Here is a 21389-nt window from a genome sequence, read left to right as displayed (position 1 = left end):
AGCCCTGAATCACAACTTATTACGTAGATGGGGCCCGGGTGTGCCTCCTAACACCATCTCCGCCAAACAAACACATTACAGCTACTTGTGTCGCATTTAACCTTTGCAGTGCTAAGTGAAGAGGCAGCCAACTTATTTATTACTTTAACGTTTTCCGGTTTTAAAATGTTTGTGGTGTATGTTTTGCTGGAAGAGGCATTTTTACTTCCATACCTTGGACTGTAAGCTTTTCTGGGCAGGGTCTTCTCCTCCCCCTGTCTGTCTGTCATTTGCAACCCTATTAAATGTACAGTGCTGCAAAATATGTGGGCGCTATATCAATACTGTTTAATAATATCTGCCAGCATTCCTATTGGTTTTACCCAATCAGGACAAAGTACGAGCTTCATGGGTAGCCTGCCCCTGTATACATTGCCTGTGCACCCCACTGCCCTGTTTGCTGCACAAACCCCATACTATTCATATTACCGCCAGGTATGAAGAGCATGAAAATTTCTCCCATAATAGCTGGGTGCGGAGTGACCTATCACTAACTCCTAGGGATCCATTTATAAAGCGGCGAACTTGACATTCCCAGGTGGAGAATGAATTACTGCAGATTCTCCACCTGGTAATGTCGGATTCACTAATTTATAAATAGACCCCCTAGTCTTATCAAATTCAGTTAAGGCAGGGTTCTCCCCAGGCCCTTTTAGGTGGGTGCACCACCCGGCACTTTTCACCAACCACCCGGCTGTTTTTGGGTGGTTACTAAAGAGTTTGGTCACAATACATGGGCTGCCACCCACCTACAATTTCTTCCCATCCGGCTTAAAAAAATTTCTGGGTTGAGCACTGTAAGAGGTGCACCATTACCTTTGTGTAACCTCAAACACATTAAGTTTTATAGGGAGCTCTGGATGGCCAATGTGGTGACGGGAAATAAATGTGAACATTTCAGTGGCAAAGGGGCATAACCTACAGCTGACTTGAATGGAGAAAGAAAAGATTTACTTTAAAGTAAAGCTGAATTCTGTAGAAGTATGCTTGGCTAAGCCGAAGTGTCGTTAGCTAGCCAATTTTCACACCCTTTTTTTGCCAGGGCCCCTTAATTAAACATATTTTTTTAGCTAATGGGGTACACGTAGCTTTTTCTTTCTTTCAATTCAACACTGAATTGAATTGTGACCAGTAAATTGGAATCCCCATGTGCTAACCATGGCGTTAGGGGGTCATATACAGTATATGTATGCGCCATAGTCGTATGCACATATTCAACTTTTAGAAAGTCAAAGCCCGAACAAAAACTTTCAGTAGCTCCAAGATGGAGTACCAGGACAATACCAGGAAGATATGAAATCACCTGCTAAAAATGTTGCTGCTTTCATGAGAAAATCTGAATAATATGGTTTTCTATTTTTTAATGTTACAGTGTTCAGAAACTTTTTCGAGCTGGGTGGGAAGAAGCTGTAGTCAGGCGGCAGCCCCTGTATTGTGACCCAACTCTTCAGTAACCAACTAAAAACAGCTGGGTGGTTACTGAAAAGTGCCGGGTGGTGCGCCCAGCTAAAAGGGTCTGGGAAAAACACGTGTTAAAAATATAAAAAAATTAGGTGGGCCTATAGAGCTCTGAAATTTGGCGTTCTCTCTGCTAAGCAGCCTAATTTGGAGCCTAAGTTGGAGATTTGAGCATGCCAATCTATTTTCTCTATTCATGTTTGAAAAACGAATGGTAACTGTAGATTGCTTTTGGCAGAGCTATGTCACAGTTCTGCCCAGCAGTGATTGTGGTTTCTTCTCCTCTCAAAGGTGTCCAGGGGTGCCCAGACACTAGCTTAGCGGTTCTGTCTTTTTTATAATCTTTTTTGCTTTTCTGATGTTTGTTTGAGTTTATATTTTTTGATAATGTTTATTAGAAATTGATTGCTTTCAGTTTAGAGGTTAGTAAAATGTTGCAGAATTTTACAGTGCTCTGGACTTTTCTTTGCTCAAAAATCATATTGAAGAAATTAATCGTAGTAAAAAAGTGTCTTGTTTCACATCCTTAAAACCATCCAGTAGTCTTGCATGACAGTAAAATCTGTTTCATACAGGAAATTCCCAAATAGCAACAAACTAGACCTAACCAGGCTTAGAGTAACGGCTGTTTGCAGTATACATATGTATTGTTGTGGTTTTGCATATGCATAATGTTGTGGTATACTGCATTGTGGTGTTCCATAGTATTCCCAAGAGAACTGCATACTTTGTGTTATGTCTTTTTGTGAACAAATATGTTAAAGCTGTCCTCTGGCCTTCATTTCAGTCTTGCACAGTGGTGCATACTTCTGTCCGGGTCTGAGGTTAGTTGCTCTGAGTTCACTGCACACTGTCAGCTTTCCAATGTGGATTAGAAGCTGCAGCAAGTCAGATAAACCCCATTTTATTTCCTGTTTCTTGAGTATTCAGCATCCTCTAGTTATTCCCTCCCTAGCTGGCTTTCCCTTTTTAATCATGGAGGCATCATGTGGACATATCTAAAATTTGTTACCTGCACATACAGTCATATGAAATTATTGTTCTGGGTACAGTGTCCCTTTTAAAGGAAACTGCCCATTCAATGCAAAATGTGTTTCTAAGCCTTGGAAAATTCTTCTTCTTCTACCACTTTTTCCTCCATTGCTTCCAATGTTAAAATTGTTGGCTGGCATTGGATCGTTAGCGGGAGCGGTGACGTTGCTAACTTGGTCATGTGATGATTCTTCGGCCTAGTGATTTGCAAAAGAACTTGGTACAGTTGCCAACTCTGAATGTCCCAACATAAAATATTCTTGCACATTCTATTTCATGTCTCCAGCAGAACTTATTGGTTCTTCTCACTACACCCATATGCCGCTACTGTGTCCTATTTATTTCTTTGCTCTGCACAGGTTTGCTTGAAAGTAAACTATTTTGGAAATCTGAACAATGCATATTGTGCATATAGTGATAACAAAATCCATGACTTGATTTAACTTTCTCTGCTCCTGATACTTTTTGTATGGCGTTGTAGCTCAAGCCTGTCCTGTGCTGTCAATTTATCAGATTTTCCCAGCACAGGGACTGATAAGTCACCTGGGATCTACCACATATCTAACCAGTGAAAAGTTCCTGTACGCTTTGACATTTTTATTAGTGTCTACAGCTGGGGAAATGACACTGGGATTGGAAGGTGTGACAACACAATGATCTGATGATATCTAAACTCCATGCAACACAAATATGGGGGAGGTGCGGAGAGGCCTGCAGCAATATTAAAGAATGTTGACATACCGTAATATAAAAAACCTTTGTCCCTGTGGGCCTTGGGTGGATGTAAGCTCTGTGTCTAATGCTTTATATGCACACAATGACAGAAGACTATATTCTGGATGGCATGGCAGGCATGTCCTAGCTCTCCTTTACATTACAGTGTTTTTCCTTTTCACAATTGATTATTTAATGACTAGCAGTGTGCGTTTGAACATGCTGGAAACTGCAGCCATTCCAGGAAGAGTCATTTACCTACCACACCTCCCTCCTTTCTTACATGGCCCTCTGCTCTTCTGGGAATGTTTACCCAACGTCTGTGTTGCTCCAGCTCCACCAACCCGTTCGTTCCTTCTCTACAATTCCTCTTATGTATCTGCTGTGAAAAGAGAAAAGAGGGATACTAAAGAGAAGCCATTCTTAGCCAGGGTTTTTGAGCTTTGGTTAATTGACCTTACATGTGATGGTAACACCATATTTTCAAGGGTTCCTCAGAGGTAAAAAGGTTGAGAAAGGCTGCTATAGAGTGTCAGCTAACTGCTATAAGCCTTCTGTTTCTGGTGACATTCTATCCAAGATGGTTGCACCCAGTAGCAGTTTTTAGGACTTTTGGGTTCCTCCGGAGGTTGCCATAGTTTCATGGCCAATGCCACTTGGCAGAGCCTGAAGCATGAAGCCAAATTCCATTAGCATTCTGTAAGAGGGGCATTCTGTCCACTGACCACCAATATAACTTTTTTTTTTTTCATTGACCTCTTTATGGTTTTAGTAGAGGTTCCCCTAGACCTGAAAATCATTTCAAGCGTTTCTCAGAGGTAAAAAGTTTGAGAAAACCTGCCTATAGAGTGTCAGCTAATAGGTTAGGCTCTTCTGGTTCTGATTATATCCTATCCAAAATGGTGGCACCCAGCAGCAGTTTCTTTTGGGTTCTTCCAGAGGTTATGAAGGGTTCCTTGAGCTTTGCCTGATTGACCTTCCATGTGATGGTGACCCCATACTTTTATAGCCAATACCACTTGCCAGAACCTCTGGCATGAAGTCAAATCTCATTTGCATTCTGTAAGTGGGAATGCTTTTCACTGACCACCAATGCAAGGTATATTTTTTCCGTTGACTTGAGAAGTTGCTATGGGTTCCTTGATCTTTGCTTGATTGACCTTCCATGTGATGGTGACACCATAGTTTCATGACCAATGCCACTTGGCTGAGTCCGTAACATGAAACCACAACTTTTTAGCTTTATCTCTAAAGGGTGCATTCTTTCCACTGACCCACCAATGTGTTATTTTTTCTGTTCACTTCCTGTAGTTTTAGTAGGGGTTCCCCTAAACGTGAAAATCGTTTTAAGAGTTCCTCAGGGGTAAAAGAAAAGCTGCTATAGATTGTCAGCTGACAGCTATGAGCCTACTGTTTCTGGTGGCATAAACAGCAGTTTCACAACTTTTGGGTTTCTCCAGAGGTTGCTAGGGGTTCCTGATTGACCCTCGTGAGGTGACCCCATTGTTTTATGGCCAATGCTCTTTGGCAGAGAATGAAAACAAAGCTTTCTGTAAGGGAGGCATTTCTTTCCACTAACCACCACTATATATTTTTTTGACCTCTTATGCTTTTAAGAGGTGTTCCCCTAGACCAGAAAATAATTTCCCTCATTCCCATCATTTATCCTCAGGGGTAAAAAGTTTGATCTAGGCTTTTATATTGTGTCAGCTGACAACTATGATTCTTCTGTTTCTGGTGACATCATACCCAAGATGGCGGCACACAACAGCAGTCTCAGGACTTTTCGAAGTCTACACAAGCATGGCTTTAAAAAAGAAATAACATACACAAAATATGTTAAATACACATAACAAATGGAAAGATTTTTTTTTTTTCTAAATGATCTTAAAACAGGGTCTCATTATATTCCAACACTGGCATTTTGGAAATCACGATGGTGGCCTCCTACCTGTGTCTTGCCAGCCATTATTGGCAAATACAACTCGCCAGGTCAGGTGTTTTTTGGGATGATTAAACAAGGTGTGCGCACACAGGAATGGCGAGTGTCTACTTTTAGGTTCTGCAAAAGCTTTCATGTGAACCTTTAATGGAAAACTACGTGGTAAAAACCAGTTAATCATGTTAGCTGAGGACAAAGTATGTAACTGTGAAATTTTGTCTGATGACAAATAGTTTGGTATTAAAAATGTTGGTGCTGAATGATCTGATCGTAATTGTCCTGCATGTCTTGGAGCTGTTTTACCAAGTAAGCCTCATAGTGTAATAAAATGCAACTTTTTTGGCATTAATCATGCTGTACAAGTCCAGGTGTATAAAGGTGTCACCCCCGCTGACCACTGTGGTTTCTTCCATTGATCCCTTCCATGCCCCCATAGTGTCCTGCAGTGACTAGTGGTCAATGGAAGTTACCACGATGGTTGGTGGGAGGGGGGGGGGGGGATGGCTATTTTATTACCCAAATTAAATAGAGACCAAAAGTTCTTTAAAGAGGGCAATTTTATCTAACATGCCAAAAAAACAGTACATCTAAAAGTACTTTCTTTTTAGGTTAATGGCTTAGTGAAGTATTTAAGGGTTAGAAATTTTATTGCCATCTCTTTCTTCCTGTCCTGGTGACAACCCCACCTGTCACAGGGACAGGAAAGGAGGGATAATCCCTGCAGTGGGGTCCCAGACAGATTTAAACCTTGCATATGTTTTTAAACCCATACCCACACCCCCTCCCTGTATCAAAAAGTTGAAAACAGTTTGTTTTGTACATTGACTTGGACTTCATTGTTTCCCAAGCGACCCGTTATGTAAAATGCTGACGGATAATCATTTCGGCAAAACAAATCTTTTCTAATAACTGTGGGAAACATAGAGGGATTCCTGTTATGTCCTGGAAAATATTAGAGTAGGATATATTAAGTCCATGTTTATTGGAGACAGTTGCCATGGAGACCAGCCAGAGTTGTGGCCTAGCGCAGTTTATGAAGCATGCCTGGATTTCTCCACCCTGTGTGTCAACATAACACATAGCTGGAACGAATGAAACACCGACGAAATGATAGGACGGTGACTCAGGGTGGGACGGGCAGGGGCGTAGAGCCCATGGCAGCATTTCACTCTTTCACTTCTAAGTTTTAGTGTTTCAAATGGAAACCTTTTTGTTTATCAGCAATGCAGTGTATGTAGTCTGTTACAAGGAACGCACAATAACAAAGTCTATTGATAAGATTGTGTACGTTACACTAATCAGAGTAAGCTGAACTCTAGGTGTGTATGTGTGTAAATATATATGTATAAATATGTGTGTGTATATATATATATATATATATATATAGCAACTTAATGCAGTTTTGTGTTAAAATGCCTAATAAAACATATTTGTGCTATGCAAGATGCGGAAGAAATTCAGATAGACTTGTCTGTCGTCTTACAATCAGAAGGAGCTTGCAAATAGGAGGAAAGAGGAAAGTGACTGCCCCAGGGGGAGGGACAAGACCTGTAAAGGTTGCTTGACTACAGCAGAGAAAAATCAAGTCTCCTTTGCTTGCAAGGGACAATCTTATAACAGGCAGAACAGTGTATGTGGATTTTACCATTAAGCCCTGGTATAATAGTTAGCGGTCATTTCATCTTTTCCTTATCAAAGCATTAGATCTGATTTTCACACTTCATGAAAGAACAATCCTATTCTCACTGGTATTCCTGAGCACAAGATGTGATGGCATGACAGAGTTATCATTGCCAGGTGTGCAATGGTTTTACCTACAGCATTTAATATGAAAGCATTGTTTCTCTCACCCACATCCATCCAGTATTTATATAGCGCCGACATATTATGTAGCACTTACAATGCCCATAGTCATCTCACTAGCTGTCCCTCAAAGGGGCTCACAATCACTACCTCTATCATATGTCTTTATTACAGTCTAAAGTCAATTTGGGGAATGCCAATTAATCTAACTGCATGATTTTGGAATGTGGGAGGAAACCAGAGTACCCAGATGAAACCCATGCAAACATAGGGAGAACCTGGAAACTCTATGCATGTAGTGTCCTGACCGAGATTCAAACCTAGGACCTAAATCTTCCAACTTTTCAAAAAAAAATCTACCAGGCAGGTCTTTTACTTCAGGCGATGTCCCATCAGCAATAATATAACCCTATCTGCCTGATCGCACTTTTTTAATTGCACATGCCTGTCTATGCTCCATCCTGGGCATTGTCATCTTCACCTAATCTTCTTCCAGGTTTTGGGTCCTTTGACCATCTTGATTGGCCAGGCCTAAATAATGAAGTCCTTTGCATGTGCAAAAAGTTCATTCATTCTCCACATCCCCAGGGAATATCGGCTAGTGTAATTCAAGAAGAAGATTGCAAACTTTGGATAGAAACATCTCCTGTCCCTTCTGCAATTAATAGATTGCCTGATCTTAATTTTGAAGTGTAGAACTATAGTACCAATTTAGGAAATGTAGTTGTCATTTCCTACCTGGACCCCATCTACGGTTCTCTGGTATAAACAGCCACACAGGTCTACTTTCACCTTGAAAGTAGACTCCGCTCCTATTGTTCTCAATGGGACCTGGAGCTGTAAATAGACCCGGCATATACACCCTAGTATTCCATTCAATTGTCTACACGGAGAGCTGGACTGGTGGAATGTGTTCCGTGACAAGCCATAACGCACAATGTACTACTGTTCAAAGTCATTCATTGACTTTTTTTTTTAATGTGAACCTAAATATTAATTAAAATGTGTATTCTGCTTTACACACTTTTGTGGAACTACGGGAACCAGCAAACTTTCCAGTTTGATCGGAAGTCTAACATACTGCTTGAATAACAGGCCTTAATGGATTGATTAGAATTCAGAATTTCACTTTTTTCTTTATGTGTTGTTTTGGTCTCATCACCTGTTGCTCTGTTACATATCATAGGCAGGCCAGAGTTGTTCCTGGAGTGACTCAGATCCAGAATCTTACTCATACCCAGGTGCTGCCTTGTCATTCCTAAGCACTGACCTCACAACTATAGAAGAGGCCATGATGTCATTTCAGGGCACACCAAGGTTAACACTGACCGTTCCTGGCTGATGTGGAATCCTAGATTAGATCTCCACTCAACAACTAATATCAGCTTTTACATTTAAATGTCCTTTGAACATGTATTCATTAATGTGTACATCTACAGCTTTTATTATTGGAATACCTGATGATCCTGCCAATAAGGTAAGTGGGACCTGTACTAAGAGACGGAAGCTTTCATTGCTCATTAGTCGGTCACACATCTGAGACAAGCATGCAGATAATTGTATGGCAACTAGCTGAACACCTTATCTGAATTCTTACTCTGGCTCAGCGATTCAGAAGAAACACCAGCCAGAGAAGCTGTCTATTTTAGCACCAGGTTACGTAATCACATGATGCCAGCAGGGTCTGCCTTCTTCTCAGGTTAACCCGTCCCCATAGATGCAGATACGGCAGCTAATGTGATGATGTTGGTGACACTTTCTGCTTTAGTACTGAGATGTCTTCAGTGGTTGGTCCAGTGACACCCTACAATCCCAGTAAGTCCAGGCTGAGTGTTGGGAGTCATTCAGCTCAAAAGATTAAGGGCCTCTTTTGGCAGAGTATAGGTACTGCAAGGGAGAGACCTCTGGGTTGTAGGTAAATATTGCAGCCTAAAACAGAAGTTAGATCATGGTTGCTTTTGATAAACCTTTGCAGGGACAGAACCAACAAATGTGCACTTTATAGACATTATGGCTCATTCTATGAAGATGGGTAGGAGGTCCCTGCTGTAACCTCCCCTTAGGAAGCATAAGCTTTCATTAGATGTCATTCAGTGATGCAGCAGGACAGGACGTACATCTTCAACGTCCAAATTAAAGGGATATAACTTTCATGCATGTCCTACTACATCTTGGCATGTAATCGTGATGGGACTGTACACCATGCCGTGCATGTGCGGTATACAAAAATAATTCTAAAAAGTGTTTATTTTAAAATTTGTAATGCAGTGTATAATTCTGCTTAGCATAGGACAGCAAACTAATACACTAATAGCACAAAACCCCCCTACAGTACTGCATACCCCATAACATTGCTGTCATCGGAGTATAATTCCGATCACTTGAATATAGAGGTGTACAGTGGAGCACTAATGTTTCCAAAGATTCCACAATGCTGAATATTTAATGGCAGAAATTTTTTTTAGGCTGTGTAAAGGTTTCCAGGTCCCCGTTGATTAGTCTCTCTGTCTAATCACTCAAATTCCCCAGCACTCATCAGCACAGTCATTTCAATAGGAATATGAATATTTAAAAGACATCAGAGCAACAAAAGACATCTGAGGAAAGTAGAAAAACAATAACAGAGCATTAACGTTATTCTCTGTAACCCTTTGTAATAATGGCATAGTCACACAAGCTGCTTGTGCTACATAGTACTATAAAACAATGTAAAATAAAAGAATGTGTGCAAGAATACCCTATGAAATTTGCAAATTGCTGGATTTTATTGGATTTTTAATGCCAATATCCAAATGATGGGAATGGAGCAATGTTCGGGTGATGGAAAATTTGGTATATGAGAACAGTTGACAGATTAGTTGAGCATGCTTACTCATTTCTATATTCTTCATGAATATTAATCACCTGCATTACAAATTTTTTAGAAGCTCCTTCATACATAATGGCATTTCACTCTTCAGATTTCATTCCGTTATCAGTTCATCTGGTTTAATTTTCCACTGCGTTCAGTCAGCCCTTTCATTTCCATTGCTATGACTGGTCAAAATCGGAGTAATTAAGCATTTCAAGGTCAGACAAGGCTTTTAAATGATTCACCGAAGAGTTAAGATTTGTAAATTGATTAGGAGTTTATGCAATAGAATTGCAAGTGAAAGTGAAGCAAAAGTGTATGTCAAGGGCAATACTTAACCCATTTCAGGAGACAGCTGGATATATGGCAGTACAATGACATACAATGGCCAAAAAGGAAGCATCACTTATAACTGTTTGTTTTTGTTTTTGTTTTTTTCTCCTTCCAACCCCTTTTATGCTTATCTTAGCATAGGATTTTGTTTTTTAGCAAGCATATTAACATTTAAAGAGACTGTTTCCAGACCAATAATTTCACCAATAATCTTAATAAAATTACCATGGGAGAGCTTTTGCTATAATATTCTTGGCACGCACCTACCTTTTTCTTAGCACCCTGGTGCAATGATAGATTTTGTCACTGCTGCGTCTCGGAACCACCATCTTCCTTCCAACTCTTCTGAGTCTACCACTATCATTGGCCATTGGGCAGCCGCTGAATATGTAGTTCCTTCACATTCGCAGGAGTTACATTGTCTTAGGAATTTAGATCCATTTCCGGCACGGCCGAGAATAGGGCCAGGCTCTACATTGAGTGGCGCATGTGCCGTTCAGTATGAACAGTGAACACCACCAGGAGCAGGGCAAAGGAGGCATGTCCCTCTGCCAAAAACCTCCTGATACCTTTTTTTCTATTTCTATCCATTTCAGTGTTTTCCCCAGCTTCTTTTAGCAAACACCCGGCGGTTTTTGGGTGGTTTCTCAAGAGTTGGATCCCAACAGGGGCTACCACCCGCCTACAATTTCTCTTGTAAAAGCCTCCCTTCTGTAGACATCCAAAAGGCTTGAGATAACGGCTAGGTTCCGCCATCTTGAATTTAAACTTGTCGTTTCTTACCTGACATCTAAATAACTGTAGGGAGAGAAGGGTTAAGTGAGCAAGACCAGTTGGGTGCACGGAGATGAAGAGGCTATTACATGACAGGAAGGGGCATGGGTGAGCAACAGTTACTGTACTAGGGAGCTCAACCTTTTTTGGGAGTCGTTGAATGGTCTTGCAAGCTCAATGGAAAGGAAAAACACAAGTAATAATTTAAAATACTTGTTTTTGGTAACCAGAGCTCTTTAGCTATCTCAAGTGCTAATATCATTTCAAACTTTCTTCTGTACCGCAACCTCCCTTCCTGTCCCACTGTTGGACCACTTATCTCTCATACTGGCCAAACATCAGAGTTTCCATTATCTGCCCACTTGTATCACAATCTGTTTTTTTAATCAGCAACTATGTAGGCGAGGGGCTTTCTATGGGCCCTTTCAAACCACTCCTGCTTTCTTTTTCTTTTTTTCATTTAATATTTAATGGATGTGCAGCACCAGACATTGTACTCCTCCCAAATGTACCACATCACAAAAAATGTAGTTCATTCTGAGTTTTTCACTTCCTTTATGGTCTCCTGCACAGGAAGTGAGTAAATGTTCCCCCAAAAAGGACGCAGACTGCAATTAAGTTCTGAAAGGGGATACTACCGGTCTCCAAAAATGTTTTGGAAAAATTTGGGCTCCAGAAAGCTTCCAGCTTCCATTTTTAGATGAGCCTTCCCAGTGTATGCGTTTGTTGGGATGACAAATGCCATCCTGATTAAACAGGAAGCAGAAATAAAAACATCATGACGGTGCAGCTATTTTGGTGTATTTGAGGGGAAGAAAAACACCTGGAAATATCTTGATTTTCAGGTCTGTATCTTCTCTCATTATTAATGTGTGTTTGTTTCGGTTTTTGTTTATTTTATGGCTTATGACATCGTTAACCTCGGCTGTCCTGGATGAACAGTTCATAAAGTTGGAATGAAGATCCTATTAACAAATTCCCTACTTCAGCTCACTCCTAGCTCTTCCCAGCAGCCTCTTGTGCTCAGGAAGTGACCAAGGTCACGGCCAAGAGTTTGTGTCCGTTTCCTATCAATAGCTGCGGGGTTATTTTCAGTTTCTCACCAAAGTTTATTAAAATATTTTGGTTGTCACTTCACAACACATAAAATCAGTTGGTGCTCAGGCATTGTCATTGTTTGAGAAGACCCACTTAGTTTAACTCACTTAGTTAGTTGAGTTAGACCCACTTTACCTTTCTGGTGGAGGTTTTATGGCTTTTTTTTCCATTTATTTTCACCTGCTGTTTCTGCAGATATAGGGACAGGAAGTGTGTTATGTCAACACCTTCTCTGGATTTCAAACATACCTGCCTTGTGTTCATCTGAATTACCTGGTAAAGTAGTTTACACTGCAAAGATAACAATGTTCAGCTCACTGGAAGTGACAAGGACACAACATTGCTTGTTAGATGTGTTTTGTTTTTTTAGGTTCAGCTCTACATAAATTTTCCTGGTAATATTTGTATGGTTGGAGGCAGATCAGTCACTTGGTCGAAAGACTTCTTCCAAATATACTCTACTAATATATATATATATATATATATATATTATAGTCAAGTATATTTGGAAGAAGTCTTGTATGTATGTATGTATGTATGTGTGTGTTTGTGTATACTTGTATTATAAAATCTTTGGGTCGTACTTCAGTTCAGTTGCTCATAGCAGTCATTCAGGTTAAAGATTAAAGGCCCTTGAATTGTCAATTGAAATAACCGGTTATGATTGTTTGCCGTGACAGTAACATGAACGAGCGTTGTTTTGTTCTGTTGGAATGGGGGTGATTTAGATTTTTTTTTTTTACATGGTGAAGCCTTTTAAAAAGGTCCTGGGTAACTCCTGACACTAATATCAATATCCACAGCTAACACTTACCAATGGCCAAAAAGATCCTTGGGGTCAGCAGTAACTGACCTGGGCCACAAGCTTCTCATTCCTCAAGAATCCTCCAGCAACCTCCGAAGGAAACCTTTAGGGTTCCACAAAACCTTGATTTTAGAGGCATGTCCTCCTCATTTGTAAACAGCAGTCATTCATATTGGTGATATTATGATTCAGCCTGGCGAGTCACTAAACGGAGTTGGAGGACAGCTGTACTGATCCAAGATTTTACCTGTGATGACCCATCAGAATCATCTAAACTAGCTATTCTCAACCAGGGTTCCATGGACACAGTTCATGATTGAGGTCATATCTGACCTTCATAGTTTTGGGGCCAACAACGCTTGGCATAGGCAGCTTCAGGACATTAATGAATCTTTTAGTTGTCTGTAAGGTTGTCCAAAATCTGATGACCACTGGAGGAGTTGCCGTTGGCCACCAACGCACAATCCAAACGCAGGAGTTCCCCAAGACCGAACAGCATTACCAAAGTTGATCTAAACCAATGAAAATCTTGCGTCTGTAGGTGGCTGTAGTCTTTTTGTTGGTAAAGCCCCAGTGGTGGCAGACAGCTGTACAGTAATATGTGGTATGAGTTCTCTTTATACAAGCCGCTGGTGCTTGTTACGTGAGAGCCAAAGTCATTTCCATTCCATCTTATTTACTTTGTGTGCCTGTAGTTTACAAACTTTATAACAAATCGTTATCTGGTTGTTGCAAACCTTGAGGAATGTATTGCATAACAGGAAGTCTCCCCATTCTTGTAACAAATGTAGCTATATGCAGCAGAGGGCCCCGATTCATTTGTTTATGTATAAATAATGTGTACTGCTGTGTGTATAATTACAAATGGTTGAGCGCACAGGAATTGTATATATATTTTGTAAATCTATATATTTTAGCTGGAGCCATGACCATCCCATATGTAATGTAGATCATCGTAAATTAGAACAAGTGCCTTACTCTGCTACTTTTTGCTTCTTTGTATAAAATGTTATAAGTAGTAACAAACACCCTGCGGGACACTGGCTCCTTCTGTTGATGCATTTCGTTCACAGATAAGTTAGTTGGGCTATTAGATTGTAACAACAAAAATTTCAGCCATTACGTCTTCGGAGCCATAGTCTACTTTTATACCGGCGATTGGAACCCAAAATGTTAGCCTATCCCAGCCACCCCTCATCATTTCTGTTGTTTTTTTACCCTGTGGTGGTTGTTGTGTCCAGGGCAGTTCAGCTGTAAATACACTCAACCTCCGTGTCATGTGGTTGAGAGCTGTTTGCTGTGGTTTATTGTTTTCAAGAAGTTGATGGATAATAGTAAGCAACTGCGTTTAATCACATTTCCAACCACAGTTTTATTCAAGTCAATGGAAGCGGCTCATCACCAGAAGCAACACATTGCATTTAGCAGCCGTAATCTACAACACCCACATGCACAAAGTGTTTTCCAGATACTTCTATTTAGTGTAATGGGAGCGCAGTTGTACCTGTGCAGATTGCTGCGTTGCAGACTTGCAATCAGAACCCTACAGCTGCACCCAGGCACCCCTATTCAACTACTATGTGGTTTTTAGTGTCAACCGCAACATTTGACAACCACTTTGCCTTGCGGTTGTGGCGTGGCTTTTTCTCCAGTGGAGGAAAAGCAAATGCATGCACAAAGTGGTTCCCAGCGACTCCCATTGAGTTGAATAGGAGTTCTTGGGAGTGTGGTTGAGCCTGCAGTAAAACACTGCAAGACTGAAATTGACTTACAGCATAATATATTTTAGTTTTTTGGCACTGTAAATATAGTGTGGTTTTCCCAAAATGAGAAAATCTATTTCTCAAGTTGCTTTTCACTTTTTTTCAGAATGGTCATTACCCATACGCTTATACTTCAATTGAATTTATAATGTTTTTTTTAGGCTGGACCCACATACTTTTAAATAGATATAGAACTTTATAGCAGGTTTTAATCTTGTGAAATTAGATTGGTAAAGTGTAAAAGTTTAAATGTATGACTTCTGCTTTTCATGTTTAAAGGTCAATAGGGCACAAGGGTTATATTGCTTTATTTTACTCATAAATATTTAGCTAAGGTTTATTCTGCTACATTTTGCCTCCCTTACCCCCCACCCCCACCACCTTCACCAATAAATATGCTAACTAAAGGTTTAAAAGTAAAAAATGTTTAAAAGGTAAAAAAGTAAAACTTTGCATTTCCAATTAATATCTTATTTTAGACCCTGTATTGTAATTTCAAGGCAGATTAAACCCTCCAAAGATTTCAATGTGCAATTTGCGAATCTCAGATTAGTTTAGGTGACACCAATGATCTAATTTTGGCTAGCAATGTAAGATACATCCTTCCCACTGACCCCCACACTAATTTACTGTTATCTGTAGATATAGTAAGTATAGCAGGGGTCCTCCAAGACCTAAAAGTTATTTTATGGGTTCCCCTATGTTAAAAAGTTTAAGAAACACTGGACAAGATGCTCCTAGATGTCCTTCAGCCAGAAAACATGGCATTCTCTCTCTTTATTAGGTCCAAACAAAATTATGCTTGCAAAGTCTAAAAACCAACCCTGGGACTTTATTTCGGGTTAATCATTGCCCATCCAGGCCACTTTCTCAGCCATAAAACATCCTAGAACACATTATTTTCTTCTGTATGTGTTAAAAGCATTCTGTGCAGTGCATTGAACCTTGCAATCCAGTTTGGTACATGAACATCGGGTTCTGAAATCATGGAAATATATAAGTGGATTTCCCTATTGGACTGAATCCTGCGTCCAATTACCCCACCTTTTGGGTAATTTTAGAGCAGACATGGAATATCTTACAGGTTTCCAGCAGAAGCCGGTGCAGGGAGGGGGAATGTTTCATGCTGGACAGGGGGAGAGATGACAGCTCTATGCCTGAAAAAGTAAAACATTGGAACACATCTCTTCATTTCCTCATGTTTTGAACAGACCTAGGTTTGGGTTTATTTAGAGGGTTAGGCCATGCAGATCTGAATCACCTGTTTTATGTAGATCTCAGGGATTCTGCAGACGGCTGGGTATCTCACTTTTCCTATACCAGGAGTCATCTCCAGAAAATACTACAAATAGTTCTTTATTTGCACGCCAAGTAAAAGCAGAGTTCTCCCTATAATTTTTTTATAAAACTGGGTGGGAAGAAGCTGTGGGTGGTTGTCAGTCCCTGGTAAGTGTCAGGTTGAGCACCCGAATAAAAGAGGCTGGGGGGAACACTGAAAAGTGTCACTCCCCCTTCTTTTCCCTAGCAGCATATAATATTATTACAAATATTATTAAACAGGATTTATATAGTGCCAACGTACATTAAATAGGAGTTGCAAATGATAGGCAGATACGGACAGTGACACAGGAGGAGGAGAGGACCCTGTCCCAAAGAGCTTACCATCTAGGAGTTGGGGGAAGTATCACACTATATATGCACCAATACTCCTAAGTGGAATTCTTGGCTGCACTCCCATTTGGTGAACAGATTGGCCAGATAAAGTTAGGATTTCCTGATGGGAAAAACAGACCAGACCCTAGGCAGGGCTGAAACCATTCGTATTCGGTTTGTTGTCAGCTCACAAATTAGGAGCTGATTGCTTTTCTGTAACACCAGATTTTTTTCTGTACATCGAAAGCCTTTACAGGGATAAAACATGGAGAAACAAGATTAAATCATCACACAGAGATATAAATGATATCCAAAACATAACTACTCATTCCAGCACATTCCTATTGAATTATTTTTAGTTGCAAGACATACACACAATATGAGTTGTATTGTCAATTATTCCAGTTTGTGTAATTCTCAGTGTTTACTATTAAGGATGGGTTCCTCCTGATGTCTGGACTTGTCCTAGGAGACTGACTTGAAATACCTTGGATTCCTCTTTTGTTCGCTCATCTATAGCCTTCCAGGTGGGAAGTGTTGCCGCCATGGAGGCTCCTCCCCTTTTCATGGTACCTGTGTGCCAACCGAGCGCCCTCCAATAGCAAAAAGCTATGACACAACTCATGCATTATAAATAAACGACAAGGCCTCGTCAGAAACCTAATACGTATGTGAGAAACTTTCCTGCATCCTCCCTCTTGCTCCAACTACTTCACATGCAGGTTATAGCTCATTTGTCACCGGACTGGAATGTGGACAGGAAGCATTGCAGCAGCCATGTTGATCACAGCAGGCCTTTGCCAGCTTTATTTCTCCCCGAGGAATTTCTGCAAAGGACCACCAAACCTGAAATTCAGGTTGCTTTTTTCCTCGGCGACCTTGCACGAATTTGCTGTGCGCTCAGAAATAGCTGTGTAAATATTCCCAGCGGCTGAGAAAGTTAGATAAAGCCGACAAGGCCACAGCATTGCAATACTGCGCAAAAGAATGTTGTGGCTTAGCTGTTGAGGGACTACTACTCTCAGCGTTGCTGTAATTAAGTTCTCTTCTCGGAGGATGTTCACAGAACCTTTTTGGGACTGGATATATTGCATGGCAGGCATGTATATTCATATGAAAAAAATAAAATTATCAGACGTGTATCAGGCATAAAAACATTGATGGCTTTTCTGATTCAGATCCTTACTTGTACCCAACTATTACCCCAGCGCCAACTGCTAACAATCTAAAGACATAGGGGCTCATTCACACCTGGCTGCACATTTTCACAATGCATACCAACAAACACTGCTCGCATTAGTGTGCTGCGGTGCCATTCATTCTAAGCTGTAACCCATTAAAGCAATGCAGTTTAATACATGTGCATTGCAGCACACTACATATGGATCTGCACTACCTTGCCTTGTGGTGCAGTGCCACTACAAATGCCATTTCAGTTTTGGATCAGGTGTGTTTTTGCAACTTCTTGTGCTAACTCATTGCTTTTCTCTTATGGGCAGCAGTTTGGTGATTTTTGGAAGACCACTTTGTCACATAACTGCTGACCCTTAGTAACGTGCTGACACAGGTAACGGAAGCAGAGGACTGTTTTATGAAAACGTCAGGAAAGATACAATGTGCTGAAGACACCAGATTTAGCAGTCATATTTAAATAATTAATTTCATTTCTGTAAATGACAGGTCCACTTGGGTTCTTTTTTTTTTTTTTTTTTTTAGTGATTTTTATATTCTGTTAATTTTTGAATTTGATTATCAACAAGCCAGCAGTACTGACAGCTTATCTCCTTTTTTCTTTCAGAGCCGAGAAGACAGAAGTGTTAAGTAATGACCTTCTAGAGGTGAGTGACCAGCTGGGAGTATGTCTGTGCTATCTGTAGGATGTTCTTATTGGGGTTGCTGCAGGCTGATAACATTTTCCTAATCATTGGCCTGAAATATTAAACTTGGATGGAAATGCAGCAATCCTCAAGGATACTACAAAAAAATGAAAGTCCTTGAATCAAATGATGAAAGACAGGGCCTGAATGTTCTGTTTTTTCATTAAAGAGAACCTGTTTTTTTCCTATTTAAAGTAATGGATTAAATTAATTCAGGAAAAGATTATTTGTTTTTCTTGCGGCAATTTAAAAATATATTGTGAACAAAATTTATAGGAAGTAACAAAACTTAGTGGAGTTTTGAATAAGAGAGACCACAAAGATATGTTGTATGCACATAGAAATTGTTTGAGTTTTGTTCACAATATAATCTTGCTGGAAAAAAACCCAACCTTTTCCTTTCTTTGATTTATGTATGCTTACCCCAGGGGTGCTGCTCAACCTGACAACTATGTGGGGGAAGGATTAGGAATACCCTGTAGTTAGTTACACATTTGAATCAATAGAATCGAATGCTAAAGCTTGGTGTTTTGCTGCTCTGGCTCCTATCACTGGCCTAAAGGGTTGCAAAGAGTCCCCCAAGCCATGTGTATGATGCATCTTGGAGCTTACATAAGGCTAAATCTATTTGCATCTAATAGATGATTGTACACAAAAAGCACTGGAATCTCTGTGCTAACATTAAAGAAACCCTGGATATTGGATCCTTTATTTTCATTAGGTAATTTTGCCAGTCATATGTTTCCTTTCCTTGGGTGCTCACTCACCTTTCTGCAGCATTTAATAATCTTTTTATCACGGGGGACCCCCTGCTGAAATATTCAGGTCCTAGGGCACCCCTTCTATAATTACTATATTCACATCTCACAGTTCATTAGTGTGGTGGGCGATGAGAAGAAATCCTTACATTGCTCTGGGAAGGATATCACCCGTACAGATAGCCAAAAGGATCAATAGTGTCACCCAAACTAACCTAAAAGGCACAAATTACTCTCTGGAGGAACCCTGGTTGAGAAACCCTGCCCCACTATATCAAGACAACAGAAACAGGACATGAGTTGAGATTCCTTGTTTTCTATAACACAGTGTGGATGGGTTCTATAGTTCCGAGATAACCAAGAACTGATGACATTCACCTTAGGATGATCAATGGGTATTTTTATTTTTTTTGCATGTATGAAATGTATGTAGCAATAATAGTAAATTGAACAGACCGAAAGTAACAAAATAAGACAAACTGATTGTTGGGGTTTACACTTTAAAACCCTTGTATACGTAAGGTTGGGTGAGACTTACATCACAATGTTTACAATGCAGAGTATTAGGGCCCGGCGCACGTGTATTGTGTTGCTGTCTGTACATCTGTGTTGTTTTTGGGAGGGACAGAAACCTTTCCACTGTACTCTTTCCAGACTGGTGACAAACAGGAGCAGGGAGAGAAGGAGAACAATCGCCTGGCTTTCCTACAATTCATGCAGCGGGCAGGGAGGGGGTCAGCTGGCTGATTCATCAGCACAATCTGTTCTGTTTCTTCCTTTTCAGCCAAGCTTGGCTGGGGAATCGGGATTTGCCGATCATTGTGTTGTAGTTGACCTGCTTCTCTTCTCCAATTTTCCATGATTTTAGTTTTTCCCCACTGGTTAGCTTTGGGCAGCAGACCTGGTCACGCTCCATTGTTCTCATTTAAAGAGAGTGACAGGTTCTCTTGACACGGTGCCCTGATATTAGCATTTACAGCACTTGCTTCCATTGCATTGATTTGTTGAAGCCTTTGAAAATATTCGGGAAGCACATGTTCTTCTCTGATAATTCCCAGGATGCATTGTTCATTGGTGAGTAGCCCATTGCCAGAACCAATCAGGGCATAGATATGGCAGAAGTTGTCAAGAGGACCTGTCATTTTGCCCTGAATTCCCATGACAGGGTCAGATAAGATAAATTAGGCACCTAAGTACTAGTTATGTCCTGGAGCTTCCTGTTCTGTATGGAGTGGAAGGGGGTAAAGGAAAGAAGTATAGGACACAGTGTTCAACCCATATTCTTTTAAAGTTGAGTGGGAAGAAATTGTAGGAGGGTTGCAGCCCCTGTATTGTGACCCAACTCTTTAGCAACCACCTGAAGAAAACTGAGTGGTTACTGAAAAGTGCTGGGTGGTGCGCCCAGCTAAAAGGGGCCGGGAGAACACTTGGGCAGGAGGTAGAGGAGGGGTTACATCTAAAATTATACTTTGCCCTGAGTTTGCATTGTATTGGTTGGCTTTTGGCATAAAAGTGGATTATTATCCCCAGAATAAGCAATTTCACTAGAGGAGTGGAGCCTGTTGCTTTAGATGTCATTATAGGGAGTGCAGCAGAACAACTGGGGCTGTTTCTGTAGTTAAATGATTAAAACATTTTATTATAAGGGGACCTCAGTCTCTCTGTTGCACTCCCTATAATGACCTCTAGATCTACAAACTCTTCTTCTTTGGTTTCCCTGCACACTGTGACCTCCTCATAGGGTGCAATAGACAGATCTGCTCAGTATACACTTCCCATGGATTGGTAACACGTACAGAGGAGATGGCAGCTCCCACACAATGCCGCATTCCGAGCCTTGGAACTTGGTACAGCTTGTTACCTCACAGAACAAGATAAGAGATTTCACAGGCTAGACGCTGGCTTACAAAAAGCAAAAACAGATTAGTTGGTAAATGCAGGGCTTTGGCATACCGGCTCTTATTGTACCTTGTGTGTCAGTTTATTGGTGTTGGAGCACTGGAATCCTGGCCTTGTTTCCCTCCAGACACCCTGCACAGTTATTATGTTCTCCTTGTATCTGTGTGGATTCCACTTTGTGTTGGGTTTAATTATAAAGAAGTACCAACGCTGTTTAATGCCTGATATACAAAATGTCTATTATACATTCCAGGTGCATCAAAAAGAATTTGTGCAAAGTCTTGAAGCTTGTTTGCTCTGGAAAGCGTCATGAATAGTAAAGCCAGTCCCCTTCTAGTAGCAAAGAATGACTTGCATTCTATGTGGAAACAGGAGTCTCTCTACAGAATTCTGAGCTAAAGCTCCCAAATCAGTAGGAAGCACAAGCTTTGCTGCTTGTGGAATGATTGGCCTCACTCCATAAGAGGTGTGGCCAACCCATGCATAGAGACCACTGCTTCCACACAAAAAGCAACAGTCCTTCTATACAGACCCGGTTTTCTACTTGGGTTGTGAAGAAAATATTTTCTTTTGATGTACATTTAATGTAT

At 40.6% G+C, this 21389-nt stretch overlaps 1 protein-coding gene across 6 annotated transcripts in view; it reads left to right on the top strand.

The window, feature by feature from the left end:
- Positions 1 to 21389, top strand: part of ARHGAP17 (Rho GTPase activating protein 17) — a 76175-nt gene that overhangs the window by 26288 nt on the left and 28498 nt on the right. For all 6 annotated transcript variants that reach the window (XR_011921663.1, XM_072417548.1, XM_072417547.1 and 3 more), the window contains exon 2: positions 18064 to 18103. Coding sequence is in view for 5 of the 6 variants with exons in the window: in XM_072417548.1 (XP_072273649.1) it covers positions 18064 to 18103 (40 nt within the window). In the remaining variant the exon portion in view is untranslated. The remainder of the gene's footprint in view (positions 1 to 18063; positions 18104 to 21389) is intronic.

The sequence above is a fragment of the Pyxicephalus adspersus genome, chromosome 7 (assembly GCF_032062135.1).
Source record: "Pyxicephalus adspersus chromosome 7, UCB_Pads_2.0, whole genome shotgun sequence".
NCBI classification, from domain to species: Eukaryota; Metazoa; Chordata; class Amphibia; order Anura; family Pyxicephalidae; genus Pyxicephalus; species Pyxicephalus adspersus.
The sequence above is the reverse complement of the archived record's forward strand: the minus strand, read 5'-3'. Positions and strand labels throughout refer to the sequence as shown.